The sequence below is a fragment of the Apaloderma vittatum genome, unplaced genomic scaffold (genome assembly GCF_000703405.1).
Source record: "Apaloderma vittatum isolate BGI_N311 unplaced genomic scaffold, ASM70340v1 scaffold9521, whole genome shotgun sequence".
Lineage (NCBI taxonomy): Eukaryota > Metazoa > Chordata > Aves > Trogoniformes > Trogonidae > Apaloderma > Apaloderma vittatum.
Genome location: NW_009700763.1, coordinates 5,726 through 22,893, shown reverse-complemented (window position 1 = coordinate 22,893; position 17,168 = coordinate 5,726). Strand labels below are relative to the sequence as shown.

The 17,168-nt window shown below is 44.4% G+C and overlaps 1 protein-coding gene across 1 annotated transcript; it reads left to right on the top strand.

The window, feature by feature from the left end:
* Nucleotides 1-73: 73 nt before the first annotated feature.
* LOC104281009 (proteasome-associated protein ECM29 homolog) lies at nucleotides 74-16,437 on the top strand (the record flags this gene model as incomplete). The annotated part of the gene is made up of 18 exons (XM_009878856.1): nucleotides 74-179; nucleotides 1,439-1,486; nucleotides 2,113-2,234; nucleotides 3,380-3,530; nucleotides 4,433-4,498; nucleotides 6,648-6,737; nucleotides 7,238-7,304; nucleotides 8,573-8,664; nucleotides 8,767-8,833; nucleotides 9,071-9,262; nucleotides 10,958-11,166; nucleotides 11,651-11,694; nucleotides 12,245-12,437; nucleotides 13,021-13,165; nucleotides 13,774-13,879; nucleotides 14,033-14,121; nucleotides 15,278-15,349; nucleotides 16,163-16,437. Coding segments are annotated over 18 exons (1,999 nt in total), but the record flags the coding sequence as incomplete, so codon positions are not given.
* Nucleotides 16,438-17,168: the final 731 nt, after the last annotated feature.

The following is a 17,168-nucleotide window of genomic DNA, read 5'->3' as shown; positions in this document are numbered from 1 at the left end:
TATATATATGTATCTATATTTGTATATATCACCTATTCACCATGTGAAGGAAATAAAATTCTTTGTGTTGCAGCTGTCTGGCGCTGAATGACTTACTAAGAGGAAGACCTTTGGATGACATTATAGACAAGATCCCAGAGATCTGGGAAATCCTATTCAGAGTGCAAGATGACATTAAGGTAATGGAAGTGATAACTGGACAGGAATCTTCAACAGAAAGTGCAGTGGTCAAGCTCTGAGGTGTTTGAAGAGAGATTCTGTGAGAAATCAAAAAGAAGCCGAAGGAAATTTTAGGTATTAAGCAGACTAGAAACTCAGGCCCTTTGCAGTCACAATTTCCATGCCAAATTAAAATTTTTTGTCTGTGTTTCTTACATTTTTAAGGTTGTTTTTCACTCCTACTGTACTTATTCTTGATAGTTCAGCATTTTTCCTGGATTTAAAAGAATTCCTAAGTATTTGCTTAACTCTCAGGTGTAGAAACATTTATTCTGGGCTGCTTGTTTGTTTAAATTACCTGCATAAATTAAGTCAGAGTCCTTGGATCCTTCCAGGTTTGAGCAGTGGTCTCTGTGGAACCAGATGTCTCTGCTCAAGTTCAAGCAAGGCTGAGCTGTTCTCCCAAGTGTGCTCTGTACCAGGAAGTTGCTTCCCTGGTAGTACTGTTGTGTTCAGAAATGTTCCTGGGCACTGAAACCAACTGAACAGTTCTGCCTCAATGCTGATGAGCAATATTAGCCTCCAAAACAGAGTAACTGCCTTCAGGTTGCCTTTTGGGGAAGGGTCTAATTCCTGAATTTTACCTGGATATGGTTTGGGAAAGTCTGCTTGTGGCAGGTCAGATTTTTTTCTAAGAATATCCTAAGACATTACCAGTCCAGATGATTGTGTTTCACTACCCAGGAATAGATACTCCTTAATTCATCAGTATGAGTAAATTTTAGAAGAGTCTAGCTGATGGTGGTGTCATGTGCCATAAGAGCTGCACTAATATTACTGTTTGCTTTTAGCCCATCTTTTGCTAGAGATTCAGCTGAGTAAATCATCACCGAGCAACAGGTATTATATTGAGAAGAGGTCAAGCATACTCAAAGCTTGTATATACGCTTTTGCAGTAGAAGGTTCTGGGTTTGGGGTTTGATTTTGGGTTTTATTGTTTGTTTGGGATTTTTCTCCTTAGTGGGGGTTTTCTGTTTTGAAGAGGACAACTTGTGAAATATCAGACACAAACATGAACAGAAGCGTGGTGAACCTGGTGGTGTCACAAGGGATTGTTAATGTATTTGTCATTGAGTATGCCAGATACTCCGATGGACCGAAGCCAATATTTCTCTGAAAAATATTATGTTAAGTACTAGCCATCAATATAGCCTCATCAGAAATAGTGTTATAGTTACCAGTTAATCCCTTAACAATGGATTGCTGACTTCTTTTTTAGGAGACTGTGCGAAAAGCAGCAGAACTAGCCCTAAAAACTTTAAGCAAGGTAAGACTTTAATTTTGTCGTTTTTCACATGTAAACAGGTATGGTTTTGATGTCGGGCAGTCGTTTGCTATCATATATACAGGAGTGACAGTTTACCATAGACTGTTGTCTTGAGAAGATCCCTAGTAAAATGTGCAGTTGTGATAAACAGCACAGCCCCCTAGAAAGCAATTATAATGAGGCTGAACACATGCTCAGTTGTGTTTTTTGTTGATGCTGGTGAAGTTCTACTGTTTGAAGATAGTGGAGTTTTAAGTTCTGTACAATCAAGGGAGGGTATAATGAACTGTTTTGGTTTGTTTTTTTCCTCTGGTGTCATTTTTGTATCCTGATTTGATGTGGGTTTTACAGAAATGTCCCATAACTTCAACAGCTGACCGAGCCTTATAGGACTTCACTGAAACAAAGTAAATCAGTCTGGTGCTGTTGCTGACAGGAGTGTAGTACATGTATCACTTGATATTTTGTTCAGGATTCCTCTAAAAATGTCACATTAGTGGAAACAGAAATGGATCTTAAGAGCTGTGTTTGAAGTCACAGCCTTCACGGTGCATGCAGCATGATATAACATATTCTGAACAGGAGGTTTGTACATGCTTGCAGCACTGATTCTTGTATGTCCCCAGGTCTGTGTGAAAATGTGTGATCCCTCTAAAGGAGCAGCTGGGCAGAAGATGATAGCTGTGTTGCTCCCTTGCCTCCTCGACAAAGGAATAGTAAGCACAGTTGCTGAAGTCCGATCTCTGAGGTTAGTTTTGTGTTATTTGAGTTCTCAGGGGTCAGGCCATGATTTGTCCCAAAAAGACCCAATTGATTCACCTGAGTTGCACAGTGCTGCGTTTGAACTGACAAATTTCTCCTCAAAACAGCTTTCTTGCTGAGTCCTCTTCTTACTGCATTCAAACAGCAGCCCAGAGAACTCTACCTGTCTTTTGGGAGTATCTGGTTTCTCTGCATATGCCCATGTTCAGTTCCCAGAAGGGAGTTCTTTTCTGCCTTAACAACTGACAAACTGCTCTGCAAACAGTTTACTGTGCTCAAGGCTGTCCTTCAGGATTGGCATGTATCTGTTCTGCTTGCAAACAAGAAATCTCTTGGTAGCTCTTGAAACAGCCAGGTCTTATTTCATGACTGGTAGTGAGTAAGGACAGTTCACATCCCAGAGGCAACTGCGTTTGGTCACACTGTTCAGATACATTTTGTGTCTTGTAACGGTTCCATGCCCCTTGATGTGTAGGCACTTCATGTGCTTGTCACTTTGTAACCTTGTTTATTCCTTTATTTGCTTGAAGGACAGACAAGCTCTGTCCTTAAAGAAAGGAAAAATCAAACTGGGGACGTAGCTGGTCTTTGCAGAAAAATTTTCTTTTATCAAACACTATTATCCAGGAAGGTTAGAAAGCTCCTAACAAATATAGTGAATATTTCTTGGATGTTTTCATCCCTTTTGGAGATATGAAAACCCTTTGTGAAAATGCAGCCTGAGAAATGCAGTGACTCTGAAACTTAAAAGTGGGATTTGAACATATCATTGTGATTTATTTGTTTCTTGGGCAGAGACAATGGATATCTCTAGGGTGACATTGCCCAATACTTCTTTAAAACATGATTTTCACTATTTCTTCTTACATCTGTCTCTAATACTGCCGCTTTGCCCATTCCCTTTGTAATATCTTGGCCAAAGTAACTAATCCCTGTGAAAAGCACAGGGCTAGGGTATGATTTTTTTTTAAGCATAAAAATACACAGATTTTTGTTTGCAGGTAGATTTATATTGATGTATCTAAGATTCAGACTGGTGTTTTTGTTAGTACTGGATTAGAATAGACTAGAGAGGATTTTCAGCCAAGCCTGTGTGTTTCTGTGTTGACCTTCCTTTTGACCTTTTTCCAGCATTAACACTCTTGTGAAGATCAGTAAAAGTGCTGGATCTATGCTGAAACCTCACGCACCGAAACTTATTCCAGCTCTGCTGGAATCCTTGAGTGTGCTTGAGCCTCAGGTCCTCAATTATCTGAGTCTTTCTGCAACAGATCAGGAGAAGGTAAGTGCAATTCTAATGTTAAAGTATCAACAGAACAGAGATAACAAAGCTTTAAGCTTCATTTGGTGAACAGAAAAATAGCAGATTTGGCTGAGAGGTATTCAAAGATGCAAAGAGAAGTAGCTAATAAGGTACTAAAAAGTTTGGTCATTGGAATATGGCTGGACAAATGGGGTTTTTGCAGGGTTGGAATTTTTTTTTTTTAATTCGTTAGACGAACACATATTTCAGGAAGTGAAGAACAATCCTATTAAGAACTGTTGTGAAATATTGCTTCAGCTCCATGTACAACAGTGAACCAGGTGAAGAGAGAGTGTGTGACTATTAGCTGGAATGCACCTGTACTGTCAAGCTTTGCTGCTGTTTTTTCCTGGGGAATTAACTGCAGGACTTGTTATAAATGAGAAAGTGTGCTGTAGCACTGTGGGCGGGAGACAGATATTGTAAGCAGTATGTCCTTTAATCTGTCTCAAAGACTATATTAATCAGTATCAGTCTTCTGGGGAAGTGACAAACCCACTCTTCAGAGGCCAGTTTAGCTAACTTCATTGTGGGGAGGGAAAGGGTTCAAGCTCTGCCCTTTGCAAACAAGAAAGGACTGAACAGTATGTCAGAGGAGGATTTTTGTTCTCTTCCCCCCCTCCTTTTTTTTCTTTTTTTTTTTTCTTCATTTCCATGATGCCAGGAGTGCATCGTTTACCTCCTGTGCTACAGCTAGAGAAACCATCTGCCTCTGAAAGGTAGACATTCACCATCTATAGGCATAATTACTTTCTATCTGTATACATCAGAAGTAGATTTTGGGTTGAGCTTGTGAGGTCGTGAGTTATAGCTGGTATTGCCCTTTACACTATTTTCATGTTGAGTTTACACTTAGTTTTGGTTTTTTGCCTTTTATTTAGACTGCAATGGATAGTGCCAGACTTAGTGCTGTGAAGTCATCTCCCATGATGGAAACCATTAACATGGTAAGTGCTTGATTCGTAAGTGTTCCAGTGTAAGGTATGTTGTAGGAGAAGAGTAGGAATGAGATATGGGAGCTTGAGAGAATACTTCTTCAGAGTTTGTTTTATTGCCACATCTCCGTGTGGATGGCTGTACACCTTCTTTCTCATGTACTGACTTCTCTAACCCTGTTGCCACAGCGTGCTCCTCAGATCAGCTGTGAATAGCTTTGGCTCCATTTGGAGTTAGACGATGTCTGGCACCATAGTTTCCTGCTGCTGGAGGAGGAGTTGTTAATGCCCAAACACTTTAATGGAAGAACAGGTTCTGATCCACCTCTTGGACAGTTTATCAAACAGTTTTCTAGAGGATTTCCTGAATTCCTTAGACACTTCTTGTATGGCCATGATGCAGGTCTGTAGGGGATGGGAGAGACTGCCTTAATACTGCTGTACTTGGTTAGCCACTTCATTCACAGTTGGTGTCTTGACACCCCCTCCACAGATCATTGTCAACAAGGTGTAGGAATGTATTGGTAGTTTCCTCTGCACAAACTTCTGCATCACAGGTTGGCGGTGTGGCGTTCCATCAGGGTCCACAATTAACATCCTTTACTATAAATCATCTATCGTAGAGCTACTTCTCTTGGATACTCAATACCTTTTTCCATGGGGGTCCACTTGCTTGGGCAGCATTCAGTGTTGCGTTCAAAGGGATACCTGCTCTCACAGCTGACAAGAGTCACCTCTAGAGGCTGAGAGTTTTTCTTCTTCACAAGCATATTGTCAGGGCCTGTGTTTTTGGCCAGAGATCCCAGCTGCCTGGCTTCTCTACCATCCCAGTTTATGTTGTTAACCCCTTTTATCCCAGCATTGGAGCAACCAGGTGGTAGGCAGCTCACCTGTGTGATGGCTAGAGTCCGGCTCCCTGCCCTCACTAAGGGCCTGTCTTTTCCCAAAGAAAAGACCCCTCTTTTCTGCTCAGGCACTGCACACAGCCAGGGGTAGGGGAGCAGCCAGAGGGTGTGAGTGCAAAGCAGGTTTTAGGTGGAGCATAGCCACCAGGGCTATTCTTTTTCTTGTGCTTGTGGAAGAGTAGCAACAGCAAGCCCTCCTGTTTGTAACAGCCTGTGGAGCGACGTTTTGGTGTCAGGTGGAGCACTCCCTATAAATAGTGTGTAAAGCAACTGGGTATGAAAGGCTTTGTGTAAAAGTGTACTCCCTGCCACCCTGCAGGCTGTGGCAGCTGCTGCTGTCCCTCCTCTAGGCCATGCCTCTCCCCCACCAGCCCTGGAGGGATGGTTCTACTGCCCTGGTCAATGCTTGAGGTTTCCTAGGGGGAGGGAGGGATACTATGGCTTTCCTGGAGTAGCAGGAAGATGTCCTGGCTTATGAGCAACTTTCTCCCAGTTCCTCTAGATTCTGGATCTGGCTGGAAGATCATATGATACGATGGATTATTCCTTTTGCCATACCAGTGCAGGACAGGGAAGTGACAGTGGATCTTATTTCTGAAGCTCGTAGAGGGTTACTGTCAGTTGGTATATGATGCTTGAATTGGCTAGAGGATGTATCTCCGTCTGCAGACAGTGTGCTACACATAGTGCTGGTAACATGAGGCTTGCTGTTTTGCCTAGTGACGTTTTAAGCATAGGAGATCAGAAATTATACCAGTAACATCCCTCTTGTACCTTTATATGTCATTTATACCACTTGTTTGCCTTGACCTTTTTAAAAACTGTCTTAACTAGTTTTGCTTCATTGTCTAGTTTGGATATATGATTGCTTCAGAGTTTCAGACAGGGTGATGTTGCATTTTGTCCTAGGGTATATGCACGCCTTTGCATCTCTTTCCTTTCCAGAAAGGAGTTCTTGCTAGTACAGCTTTCTAAAGGGCTGGAGTGCAGGACTGCTGACTATGTCAGTCCCAACAAATGATGGTTTTAGCAGGGTCAGCTCAGCGTGGAAGTGGCACAAGAGAATCTGTATGTGGTGGAAGTCTCTTTGTGGTGCCTTTCTCCCACTGTACATCAAACTCTGATGATTCAACTGAAAACCAGCCTGCAGAACTGAGGCAGGCTTCGTCTGGAAGTAAACCAGATTAAATTTGCCACCATTGCCTATCTTTTTTCTTTCTTTAATTTGTTTTTGCCTGTCCGTTACCTTTCTTTAGAGCTTGCAGTATTTGGATGTGTCTGTCCTGGGTGAGCTTGTTCCTCGTCTGTGTGAACTGATCAAAAGTGGCGTAGGCCTTGGCACAAAGGTATGTCTGTGATTTTCTTATTTCATTTGGAAATGGAGAAGGGAACACCGAGCAGTGTCAACATAAATGCGTTTCTTTAGACTGTCTCTTTTTAAAAAAGTGACAGCTTGGGCTCATTCCTACTGGAGTCATTTTACATCTCGGTCCACCTACATTACTTGTGATTTTCTGAATCTTTGCTGCCTTCACCTCCCCTGGGCTACCTGGCTGTAATACTCTGTGACTTCTGAGTGCAGAAGGTTGTCCTCAGTAGATGTGAATCTTCCAGGACCATCTGTCCTGAGTGTAGGACCTGGTAACTTTTTCACTTCTTAATTAAATTCTCATAATTCATTACAAACTGGTTTTCTGCTGCTACCCTTAGCTTATCAGGGCAAAGGCTTAGTGGGCCTAGATCATATCATACAAGTGCATATAGCACTGCAGCAAGTACTAACGGTAATAACGAGGGGCTAGTATTGTTTTATCTTAACTTTTTTTTTACCCTTGCAATCTTCCAGGGAGGCTGTGCCAGCGTAATTGTGTCATTGACCACACAGTGTCCTCAGGACTTAACACCTTATTCGGGTAAGGTTTGTTTCTAGTGTCGGGTTTCAAAGGCGTGTTTTGTTCTGTAGACAGGATTTCCTCCATATTGCCCCTTGATTTTATCATGAGAATGGTCTTCACGTGTGTTTTCCTGAGGGAGCTATTTGGAGTTGCCTTGTGTATGTGAGATTGGCATGCTGAGATTAGGTCCTGAGGGTATTGAATACCATGGAATCGTAAAATCATTATGTTTGGAAAAGACCTTCAAGACCATCAAGTCCAACCATTACCTAACTCTGCCAGGCCCAATTCTAAACCATGTCCCTGAGCACCATATCTAGATGACTTTTAAATACATCCAAGGATGACGATTCAGTCACTTCCCTGGGCAGCTGGTTCCAGTCTTCGATAACCCCTTCAGGGTAGAAGATTTCTCTGACGACTAACCTAAACATCCCCTGTCTTAACTTGAAGCCACTTCCTCTTGTGCTATTAGTTGTAATTTGTGAGAAAAGACCAACATGCACCTCTCTACAAACTCCTTTTAGGTGGTTGTAGAAAACAATTAAGTCTCCCCTCAGCCTCCTTTTCTTCAGACTAAACAAGCCCAAATCCTCACCAAGTTGAAAGAGGGAGAGCAAGCACCCAGCAGGAGCAGGTGGAGATATCTCTAAACCTTCTTGGAGTTAGTAATGCCTGTGTTAGTGCAGTCCTGTCAGTAAGCACTCGTTCTTTCAACTTGAGCTATGAGAGGACTGTGAACATGGTCTTTGCTTCCTTGGGCATTAGTCTTCTCTGTACAGTTTACTGTGATTTGATAGTAGAAAGAAGGTCACCTTTCGGTTACAAAATAGGACTAAAGCTAAAAGCATGATCAGCTGGGCTGCTCGCATACAGGAACTTAATCGGTCAAAGCATGCAGGCAGAAACTGGCCAAACACTATCTTTTATTGAGCCTTGCTGTGTTAGTCTGTTCATTTGTTTAACCATAAGGACCAGGCTGACCTAAAATCCTGCAAACATAGACTTCTAGATTCATAGAATGTGTTGGGCTGGAAGAGGTCTTTAAAGGTCATCCCTGCAGTGAGCAGGGTCGTCTGTAACTAGATCAGGTTGCTCAGAGCCCCATGAAGCCTGACCTTGAATGTCTCCAGGGATGGGGTGTCCACCACCTCTCTGGGCCACCTGTGCCAGAGTTTCATCACCTCCATGCAATGAAGCAAAAATGCATAAATTCAGGCTATTGTAGTTCCTGCCATGGCAATTAGAACATGATATTTCTGATAAAGCAAAGTCTTTTCCAACAGGCAAACTTATGAGTGCTTTACTTAGTGGCCTGACTGATCGCAACAGCGTGGTACAGAAGTCCTTTGCTTTTGCTATGGGGCATCTAGTCCGGGTGAGTTGGAGTTTAAGATGATTTTAGGTTTTGTTTTACTTTTTTTATTGTTTGGGGTTTTCTTGAAGTGTTTGAGTGATTTGAGTCTCTAACCTGTTACAGACTTCCCGGGACAGTAGCACTGAGAAGCTGCTGCACAAACTCAGCAGTTGGTACATGGAGAAGGAAGGTATGTTGCTCTTGGGGTGTTCCGTTGCAGAGTACAGTGCAGAAAAAGTTCCTGGCAACAGCAAAAGCTGGCAAAGAAACATTTCTATATTGTGATGCTCAGTTTCACTGGCTGAATAATTCCTGTGCATCCTGATACATTCCTCTGTGCATTCCTCTGCTTCCTAAGAGGCAGACCAAGCTGTTTAACAAAAATCCTGCTTCTCAGTCATAATGTGTGGTTGTTCTGCTCTTTCAGAGCCAGTTTACAGAACAGGGTGTGCTTTAACTGTGCATGCTGTGGGACGCTACAGTCCGGACGTGGTGAAGAACCATGCTAAACATGTGCTGCCGTTGGCTTTTCTTGGAATGCATGAGGTTCCCGATGAAGAGAAAGGAGAGAAAGAGAATTCTACTCTGTGGACTGAAGTTTGGCAGGAAAACGTACCTGGTAAGTTGCGATAAGAATTGTAAAAGTTTTCTGGGAAGCACAGGTGTCAAGGGTTAGGGCTGGACTGGGTACTAGACACATAAGGGGTGATCTCTATTAACCCTTCTCTCTTCCCAAAGGGTAGGAGAAAGGGAATAAGGGAGAGAGACTTACAGGTTGGAAACTAAAACAACTATAATGAAACAAAACCAATAAACCAAAAAGTTAGTAACACTAATAAGAAAATAAAGAAAGTAGTGAAATATTTACAGAATCAAATATTTACAAACCCAAATATTTACAAAATCAATATTGACCCCACTTCCCCAGTGGCAATCACGTCACCGCTGATGTTGCGGAGATGGCACAGGGGAAGTTCCAGACTTTCTCAGAAGCAGATGAGAACTGGATTTGAGAACTCAAGGATTGGGATCAAAGGCAGAACAACAGACTGAGTCCTCCTCAGATGCTGGCCATGGAAGAAGAGAGATGAACACTTGTGATGGCTCAGCTTTCTACTGAATATGACATATATGGGCTTTGCTGGTCAGATTTGGGTCACCTGTCCACTTCTCCCCGCAGATGTGATCTTTTACTTACTTATGATCCTTTTATTTTACAGCACCCCCAACGTGGGGCACAAGATTTAATAGTGACCTTGAAAACTATAGGAACAAGTATAAGCAAGAGCCTTTCTGCATGCCAGTCCTGGCAGTAGCTAGAAACATCAGGCACTACCACTTCTGGTAGCAGACACTATCTGCAAAAACGTGATGTTGACTTCAGAAAGTCCAGCTTCTTACTGAGCAGAAAAATAAAATCACTGGTTCTGTTCTAGCTCAGACCAGGACAATGGGGCAAGAAATATCATGCTTTCTGGAAATATAGAGTTCTCATGGCAAGAGATTTGGGAAGCTTGTTCCCATATTCTTCCTTGCTAAAGGTGTCCTGTATGAGTTTTGGCAGGTTAGTTTCTCTGTGGCTATTTGAAATAATCACAAAGGTGTTGATTGCTCCTGAGAGAGTCAGGAGAATGAAATTGTGAGGCACTGAATGCTGCTGTAACATGGCTGTGATCCTAGCAGCTGAACATCTGTGGAAATTTTGATGCCAGCCTCTAAGGACTGGTGCACACTCTGAGGTTAAAGGGGGCCGTGGCCTGTGTCTTGGTTTGGGGATCTCCCTGGTGATGCCTGTGGTTTTAACTTCAGTGAGTGAATCTGTGCTACAGAAGGGCTACTTTGCCATGCTTTCTGTGTGTGGAAGAAATGTGGATGCATGGTGAAATGGTTTTGTTGACTCCTTCTCTGACCTGATTTTGGATGTGGTCCCTCAGTCACTTGATTACTTTTCTGGAGTTTGTGACGGGAGCTACAAAAAGGTTTTCCAGTGACTTGCTCTTGGAAAAAAAAAAAAGTTATATTCCTTAAAAACAGGCTGACGCAATGCCTAATTGCCCTGTGGAAGGACTGAGGTGAGCACTTTGTCTAGGTACATGCTAAAGATTTTCCTTGAGCACCTGGAAAACACATTCATCTTCAATCAGCCTGGGAGGGATTCTTCACACTTTTGCCTGAAGTAGGCATACCTGGTGTGTTTCGTGGGCAAAAAAAACCAGATAAACCTGCAACTGCTTTTTTTTTTATTTCTTAGCAAGATCAGACTTTTTTTTTGGTTTTCTGGCAAAAGTACAATTTTCCTCTGTTTGACTCATAGGCACTCAGGGCGGCATCAGGCTGTATATGCAGGAGTTGATAACCATTACCCAGAAGGCTCTGCAGTCCCAGTCCTGGAAGATGAAAGCCCAGGGAGCAGCTGCCATGGCATCAATTGCCAAACAGACGGGCTTCCTTGTACCACCACATCTGGGAATAGTGCTCTCCGCTCTGCTGCAAGGCCTGCCAGGAAGAACCTGGTCTGGGAAGGTAAGAAAGGAACTGGCACTTTGTTGGTCACTGTGAGCACCAGCATGTGGCCCTTGAGCCAGGAGGTGCAATGTTCTGTGTTGCGGAGCAGCACGTGTAGGAACTCTTGTCTTAGGGACCCTGCCTTTTGCCCTGCATTTAGCAGATACAAAAACTACAGGGAAAATAAATAGGTGTTCAGACTGCTTTAAAAGTTGTTTCCACTTGGACTGCTTCCATGGCACTATGTTCTAGCCTTGAGAAGTACTCACTTGTGCTCAGAGGTGCTGCAAGGCCCCTTTCCACTGAGAGCAGATGGAAAACCAAGTCCTCTTGCGACCTCTACAGCAGGAGTTGCAGGAGCCAGACATTGCTGCTAGGCTGGCGCTATAGGTGTATTTCTCCACTATCTCTTGTAGCAGAGCATAAAGGTTTGCCCTGTGCGGCGGGGCTGTGCCACTGGCTGTGTAGCATTTCTCAGCAGTACCTGTTTTGCTTCTTGCAGGAGGAGCTGTTGAAGGCCGTTGCCAGCGTCGTCTCTGCCTGCAGGTAAGTGTCTTGAAAGAGGTGGCACCTTCAGGACCTGAGATCTCAAAAAGGAGGTGGTTGCACAATGTTGTTGCCTGTCTGATGCTAAGGAGACTGGAAAGTTGTGAACACCATCCTGATCTCCTGTCAGCATGTGAGGAGTCTTTCCTCTTGTCAGTGTGTGGGGTCACTGGTGAGAGCTAGGAGGCACAAGGAATGCTTCAGAGGGACCAGCGGGCGTCAAACCTTGATTTAGGGCGAGGGAGAGGATGTTGAGAGGCCAGGATTGCTGAGAAAAAAAAATAGACTGAGAGGAACGATGGACACTTTAATGGGGAAAAAAAATTAGAGGTAGAAGGGTGAGGGGGAAAAGTGCATTGGAGGCATATGAAGAAAAACAGGGTTAGACAGGGTGAGAATGAAGAAGAGCACCAGAGCGTACCTTCAGTTTACAACTGTTGGTAGGCAACCCGATGCCCAGACATAGGAATTACTTCCTACCTGAGGAAAGAGCAGTGTTTGGGAAGGAACTAATGTGGGTCTGATAGTTTCTGTATGCCTTGTGTTTCAGTGCAGAGCTGCAGAAGTCAGTGCCTGGGCAGCCCACTGTCAGTGATATTGTCCAGGCTGTCCTGAAGGAGTGTCGGAAAGAGAACCTAAAGTATAAGATGGTGGCTTTGCGCTGTGCTGGTGGGGTGCTGCAGGCAACAAAGGAAGACCGGTTCCAGGAGCTGGCAGATATCATCTTTCCCATGATAAAGAAGGTGACAGCTTCTTGAGTTTTCCCTCTTTGAAAGCAAAACACCTGAGTGGTGACAGTCCAGCTGATGCTGGTCGCACACTAGACTTTGCTCAGCAGCCTGCTGATGTGAGGATTACCCTACACTCAGCTAGATCCTTGGTGGGTCTGAATACCAGACTTCTGGTGAGCTCTGGGTGGGTTGTACCTGTGCTGCCCAAACTGAATTATCCCAGCCTGTGGTGTCCAGCACTGGCCCAAAACAGTGTTAAAAGTGAATTCCTGCCTGCTCTGCAGGTGGCAAGAAACTCCTAGGAAGCTGCGTAGGCTCCTTGTGTTTAGTATCCACAGTGCAAGCAGGACTGGTGCAGCACAGGCAGATGTTCGGACACAGGGCTGTGGAGCCTGCTCTGTGCTGCTGCAGGCTGCCGATAGTGCCGGAGCTTCTGGTGGCCAAGGGGACCTGTGCCCCCCCCATATGGAGGCACTGACTGGGTGCAAGGACCGGTGTGCACAGGCTGCCAGGGAAGACTGAGTTGCTCTGAAGTGTGTGGCTAGCCTGCCGTCATCCTTCTGTCGATCATACATTCCCCCCATGGCCTCCACAGAACTCTTTTGAGAGCATGGGCACGGGTTTACCAAAGCATGACGAAGAGGACGAGGACATGAAGGAGAAGGAGATGCAGATGGAGTCCCTGATCTGTGCTTTTGAGACCCTGGGCAAAGCCTGGCCGAGGAGCCCAGAGACACAGTGTAAGTCAGCTAATGGTGTGCAAAGCCGACTTTCTTGGCTCACACTGTTTCCTTTTACAATGAAAAGCGGGAAGAGATCATGCTGGGTTTGGGGAGGCTTTTGAGGAGGTGCAGGACCTCGCTGCCTGTGGCTTGCAAGGTCTTCAGTGAGAAAGTTGCCACAACAGCTTTCCCACAAGAGTAGCCCATCCTTGAGGAAATCCCTTCAGTATTGTCTTAAATTCACTTTACCCAGCTTCTCTGAGTTTGTGGGCACATACAGGATGCCTGAGGGGGCTTGCCTAATCAAAAGCAGCCTAGTTCTGCTGCTCACATTTACATTTCCATCAAAGCTGCTACAAGGCAGAGGAACTGAGTGTATCCAAAAAGCCCAAACAGGTTGCGTATGTAAGCATGCCAGAATGTATAATACAGCTGTTTATCTTCTGACGTTTGTTAATGAGGGTGCAGATGTGGTGAGTATTTTCAGGGTGCTGACTTTGTCATGTGCAGTGACAGGCTTGATGTCAACTGGAGAGGAGCACAAGGAACACCTTGGGGACAGAGCAGGAAGTGTTTCCTTCTGCCTTTCACTGTAGTAACACAGTGACATCTTTATTTTTCTGTAGGTTGCTATCGCAGGGAGTTCTGCAAGTTAATGTGTGACCGTCTGAAACTCAGCACGTGGAAAGTGCAGCTTGGAGTGCTACAGGCCATGAATGCCTACTTTCAAGGGTAATTCTCCTTTCTGCAATCCACTTTGATGGTGTTTCTTTTCCTTCTTGCTTCAAACTTCTGAATGAAATTGAGGTTGACACTTGGAGGAAACTGGAGCAGATTTCTGTCCCAGTGATGTAGGGTGTCTGACTGGGTTTTTGCCTTTGGCAGGCTAATGCTGTTTGATGAGGAACACTCAGACCCTGTGGCTTTGACAGAAATACTGCTGGAAACTTCTTCATCTATCACCCATTCTTTAGGTAAATGGACTTTTTCCTGGTTTGTGGTTGATGGTGAGTGGCTTGCTAATACATTCCACCTCTGAGGGTTGACTGGTAGAGTGAGTGCAGAATCATCAGCTGTAAGAGGTAACATTTTGCCCTTGTTTGCACTGTGCTGTAGTAAGTTTGATGTTGCAGTAGCTGTTCCAGCCAGTACTGTGCAGGGCGCTGTGCACAGGGAGGTAAATTCCTCTGGTGCAAGAGAGCTTTGAAGGGGAAGGGAGAGGCAGACAGCAGACTCTGCAACCTCTCAGGAGTGCAAATCAGAACCATAGTAATTTTCTCCCTGTAGGAGATGGACCCCACATACTCTAACTATTACTGACTTAATGAAGTTTTTCTCCTCTGTAGTTCAGACTTCTTGAATATAGGCGTTGGAGAGACTCTAAATTTTCTCATTCAGCCAGTGAATGAAGCTCCAAGGCTTTGAGACAGTTTGTGCTCTCCCTCAGAATGCTCCTGTGGAGATATAAGCACTACCCTATGTAATGCTGACAGTCAGGGGGCTGTTTATTACTTTCATAGTGTTCCCACTAGTCCTGTGACGGTGACAGTGCCCCATGCCTCCTCATACCTGCATGCATCTCTTCTTTCTGGTATGCCTAAAGGCAGCACCTACTTAAGAGCTAGCTACCAATCCAGAGACCTCTTTGGGGAAAGCTGCTTTCAACTGTCAGTCTTCCTGGAATGAGACTTGTAACAAGTTTTTAGCTCAGGAGACCAAATACCTTTTTGTGACAAGGTTGCACTTGATGGCACGGAGTTTACGTAGCCTTACTTAATGCTGCTTGTTAAAATTTGGCTGGTTTCTTGCCATTGCAACTTAGCAGAAGAAACAGTCTGTTACCCTGCAGCTGTGCCAGCATCGTTCCCTTTCAACATACGTAAGGAGTGGTAGCACTGTACTAATCGCAGAGGCAGCTCCCAAGGTTCAGTCAACCTGTCAACCTCTAGTTGGTCACTCTCTGCCACTCTGATGTGTCCTAACTGGGGAGCACTGCTGACTGCCAGCATGAAGGTGCTCAGTGAGCTGTGCTAACAAAAGCAGTGTGGAGACCACAGTGGTGACTGGATGCCTTTGGTTCTTTGGTGAGCTGGTTGTTTTTGTTTGGTTTTGTTTTTTTAATCTCTTTAGAAAACAAAAGCTACACCTCCATAAGAACAGAAGCTTTGTCTGTGATACAACTGCTGCTCACCAAACTGCAAGGTGAGAATTTTTGCTTGCTTGCTACCTGGGAGAGCCACTGTTTGGTAAAGAAGGCACCTGGGTGCATGGCCTGGAACCCTGGAGAGGTGGTGTTCAGCACTGAGTGATGTCGGGGCAGTGGGAGTTCTGTGTTTGGTGTGACTGGTGATATTTGGGGAGAGCTTGAAGTAACTGTGGATAAATTCCAGGTCTAAGGGACTTCTGGATACTCCTTGGGTGAGGAAAGTGTCTGGCAAGGAGGGCCTCAGGCAGAGTGCCCAGGACTGTGTGCAGTCAGATTCTGCCTCACATGCAAGCTCCGTAGAGGGGAGATCTCCTGTTTGTGCAGAGGCATAATTTTTACCCTTTCAGTGCCAATTTTATTTCCGTGCTGTTAATTTGGGATTTAAGCCTTGCAGAATTTAGAGAGTGAGTCTACATAGGTCTCAAGACCATAAATGTCATCATTTCCGGTAGCAAATGTTTCCTTTGGGGTTCTGCTATGAACTTCATGTTTTCTTATCCTAGCAAAAATCTTCTTACATTGCCTGAACCGGTTGTGAAGTGCCTTTGGTTCTTTGGGCCTGTGTTTTCTCACATTACAGGCTGAGACAGTCAAGCCTCATCTAAGCAGGCATGACTCCCTGTGCAGGAGGCAGCACATGCACCTGAGTGTCCATTTGAACTTGCCTCCTCCTGGAAGAGCAGTAGGGACTGCGAGTGAAATGTTGAAGCAGTTGCTCTTTCAGCCTCTCTGAGGATGGAGACAGCTTCCTGGGGTTTTTTGGCATTTGATGATTCATGTCTGGTGTCTGTCTGTCTTTATCTACACAGAAACTCAACAGTGGGAAAGCCTGACACCAGAGAGCAGAGAGCACCTCATCCGTTCATTGTCTACAATGGCGTCAGATAGCAGACCCGAGCTGCAAGAGAAGGCATTTATGTTGAAGAAAACACTTGAAAATCTTGACTAAGTTGTAAAGCAAACTACAAAGTGCCATGTAAAACAAAAACAAAAGAGTGCAGTGGTCTGAAAACTTGAGTGGGAAAGTGAAGATTATTCTGTAGCATGCATCATTCCTGGCCAAAATAAAAAAACATGCCTTAAATTCTTTTCCCCGTTAATGTTATTATTACTCTTATAAGCTGATGGCTAGTTGTTTGTTTTTTTTTTCAGTAAATACCTCTAACAGTCTGCCCTAGAATGTTTGTAAGTGTGCAGCATAAAAATGTTGCGGGCAAAATACTTTTTTTTCCTTTTCTTTAAATCAGCAAAAGAATGTTACTCAGATCCCCTTTGTCCTTCAAAGGAATTCTTGAAAAACCACCAGCACAGGAAGTGAAAAGCGTATTTGATTTTCACTTACGTCGTGTGTGGAGCTCTGTTACCTGGTGTCTAAACAGTAAACCTTCGGGACTCTGCAGTAGAGCTAGTGTTTGTCTGTAACAAATGAAATGCTCCCCCTGATGAAGGCCATATTAAACTCCCTCGGTTTCCCAGGGGCAGGGTTTCCTCTGACACCCGCCTCTGCTTCTTCTGCTTGCTCCTTCCTCCCTTGCAGTCCGTTGTCCGTGAGTTACGAAAGGCAGAGTACTGTTAACTTCGCTCCTTCCTCCTTCTCTGACCTCAGCATGGACTGACTGAGACTATGCCTTCCCTGGCTAGCAACCTTGGCCTCCCAAACTTTAAATGAGAACTTTTTTCCTCAAAGGATGCACAAGAGAGCACTTTACTGAGCTGTGTGGGACAAAGATGGGCCTAGTTGGTGCCCAGGTGGAACACTGCTCTTCTCAAAATTGTTTTGCATGGACACTGCTCAGCTGCAGAAAAAAAAAAATA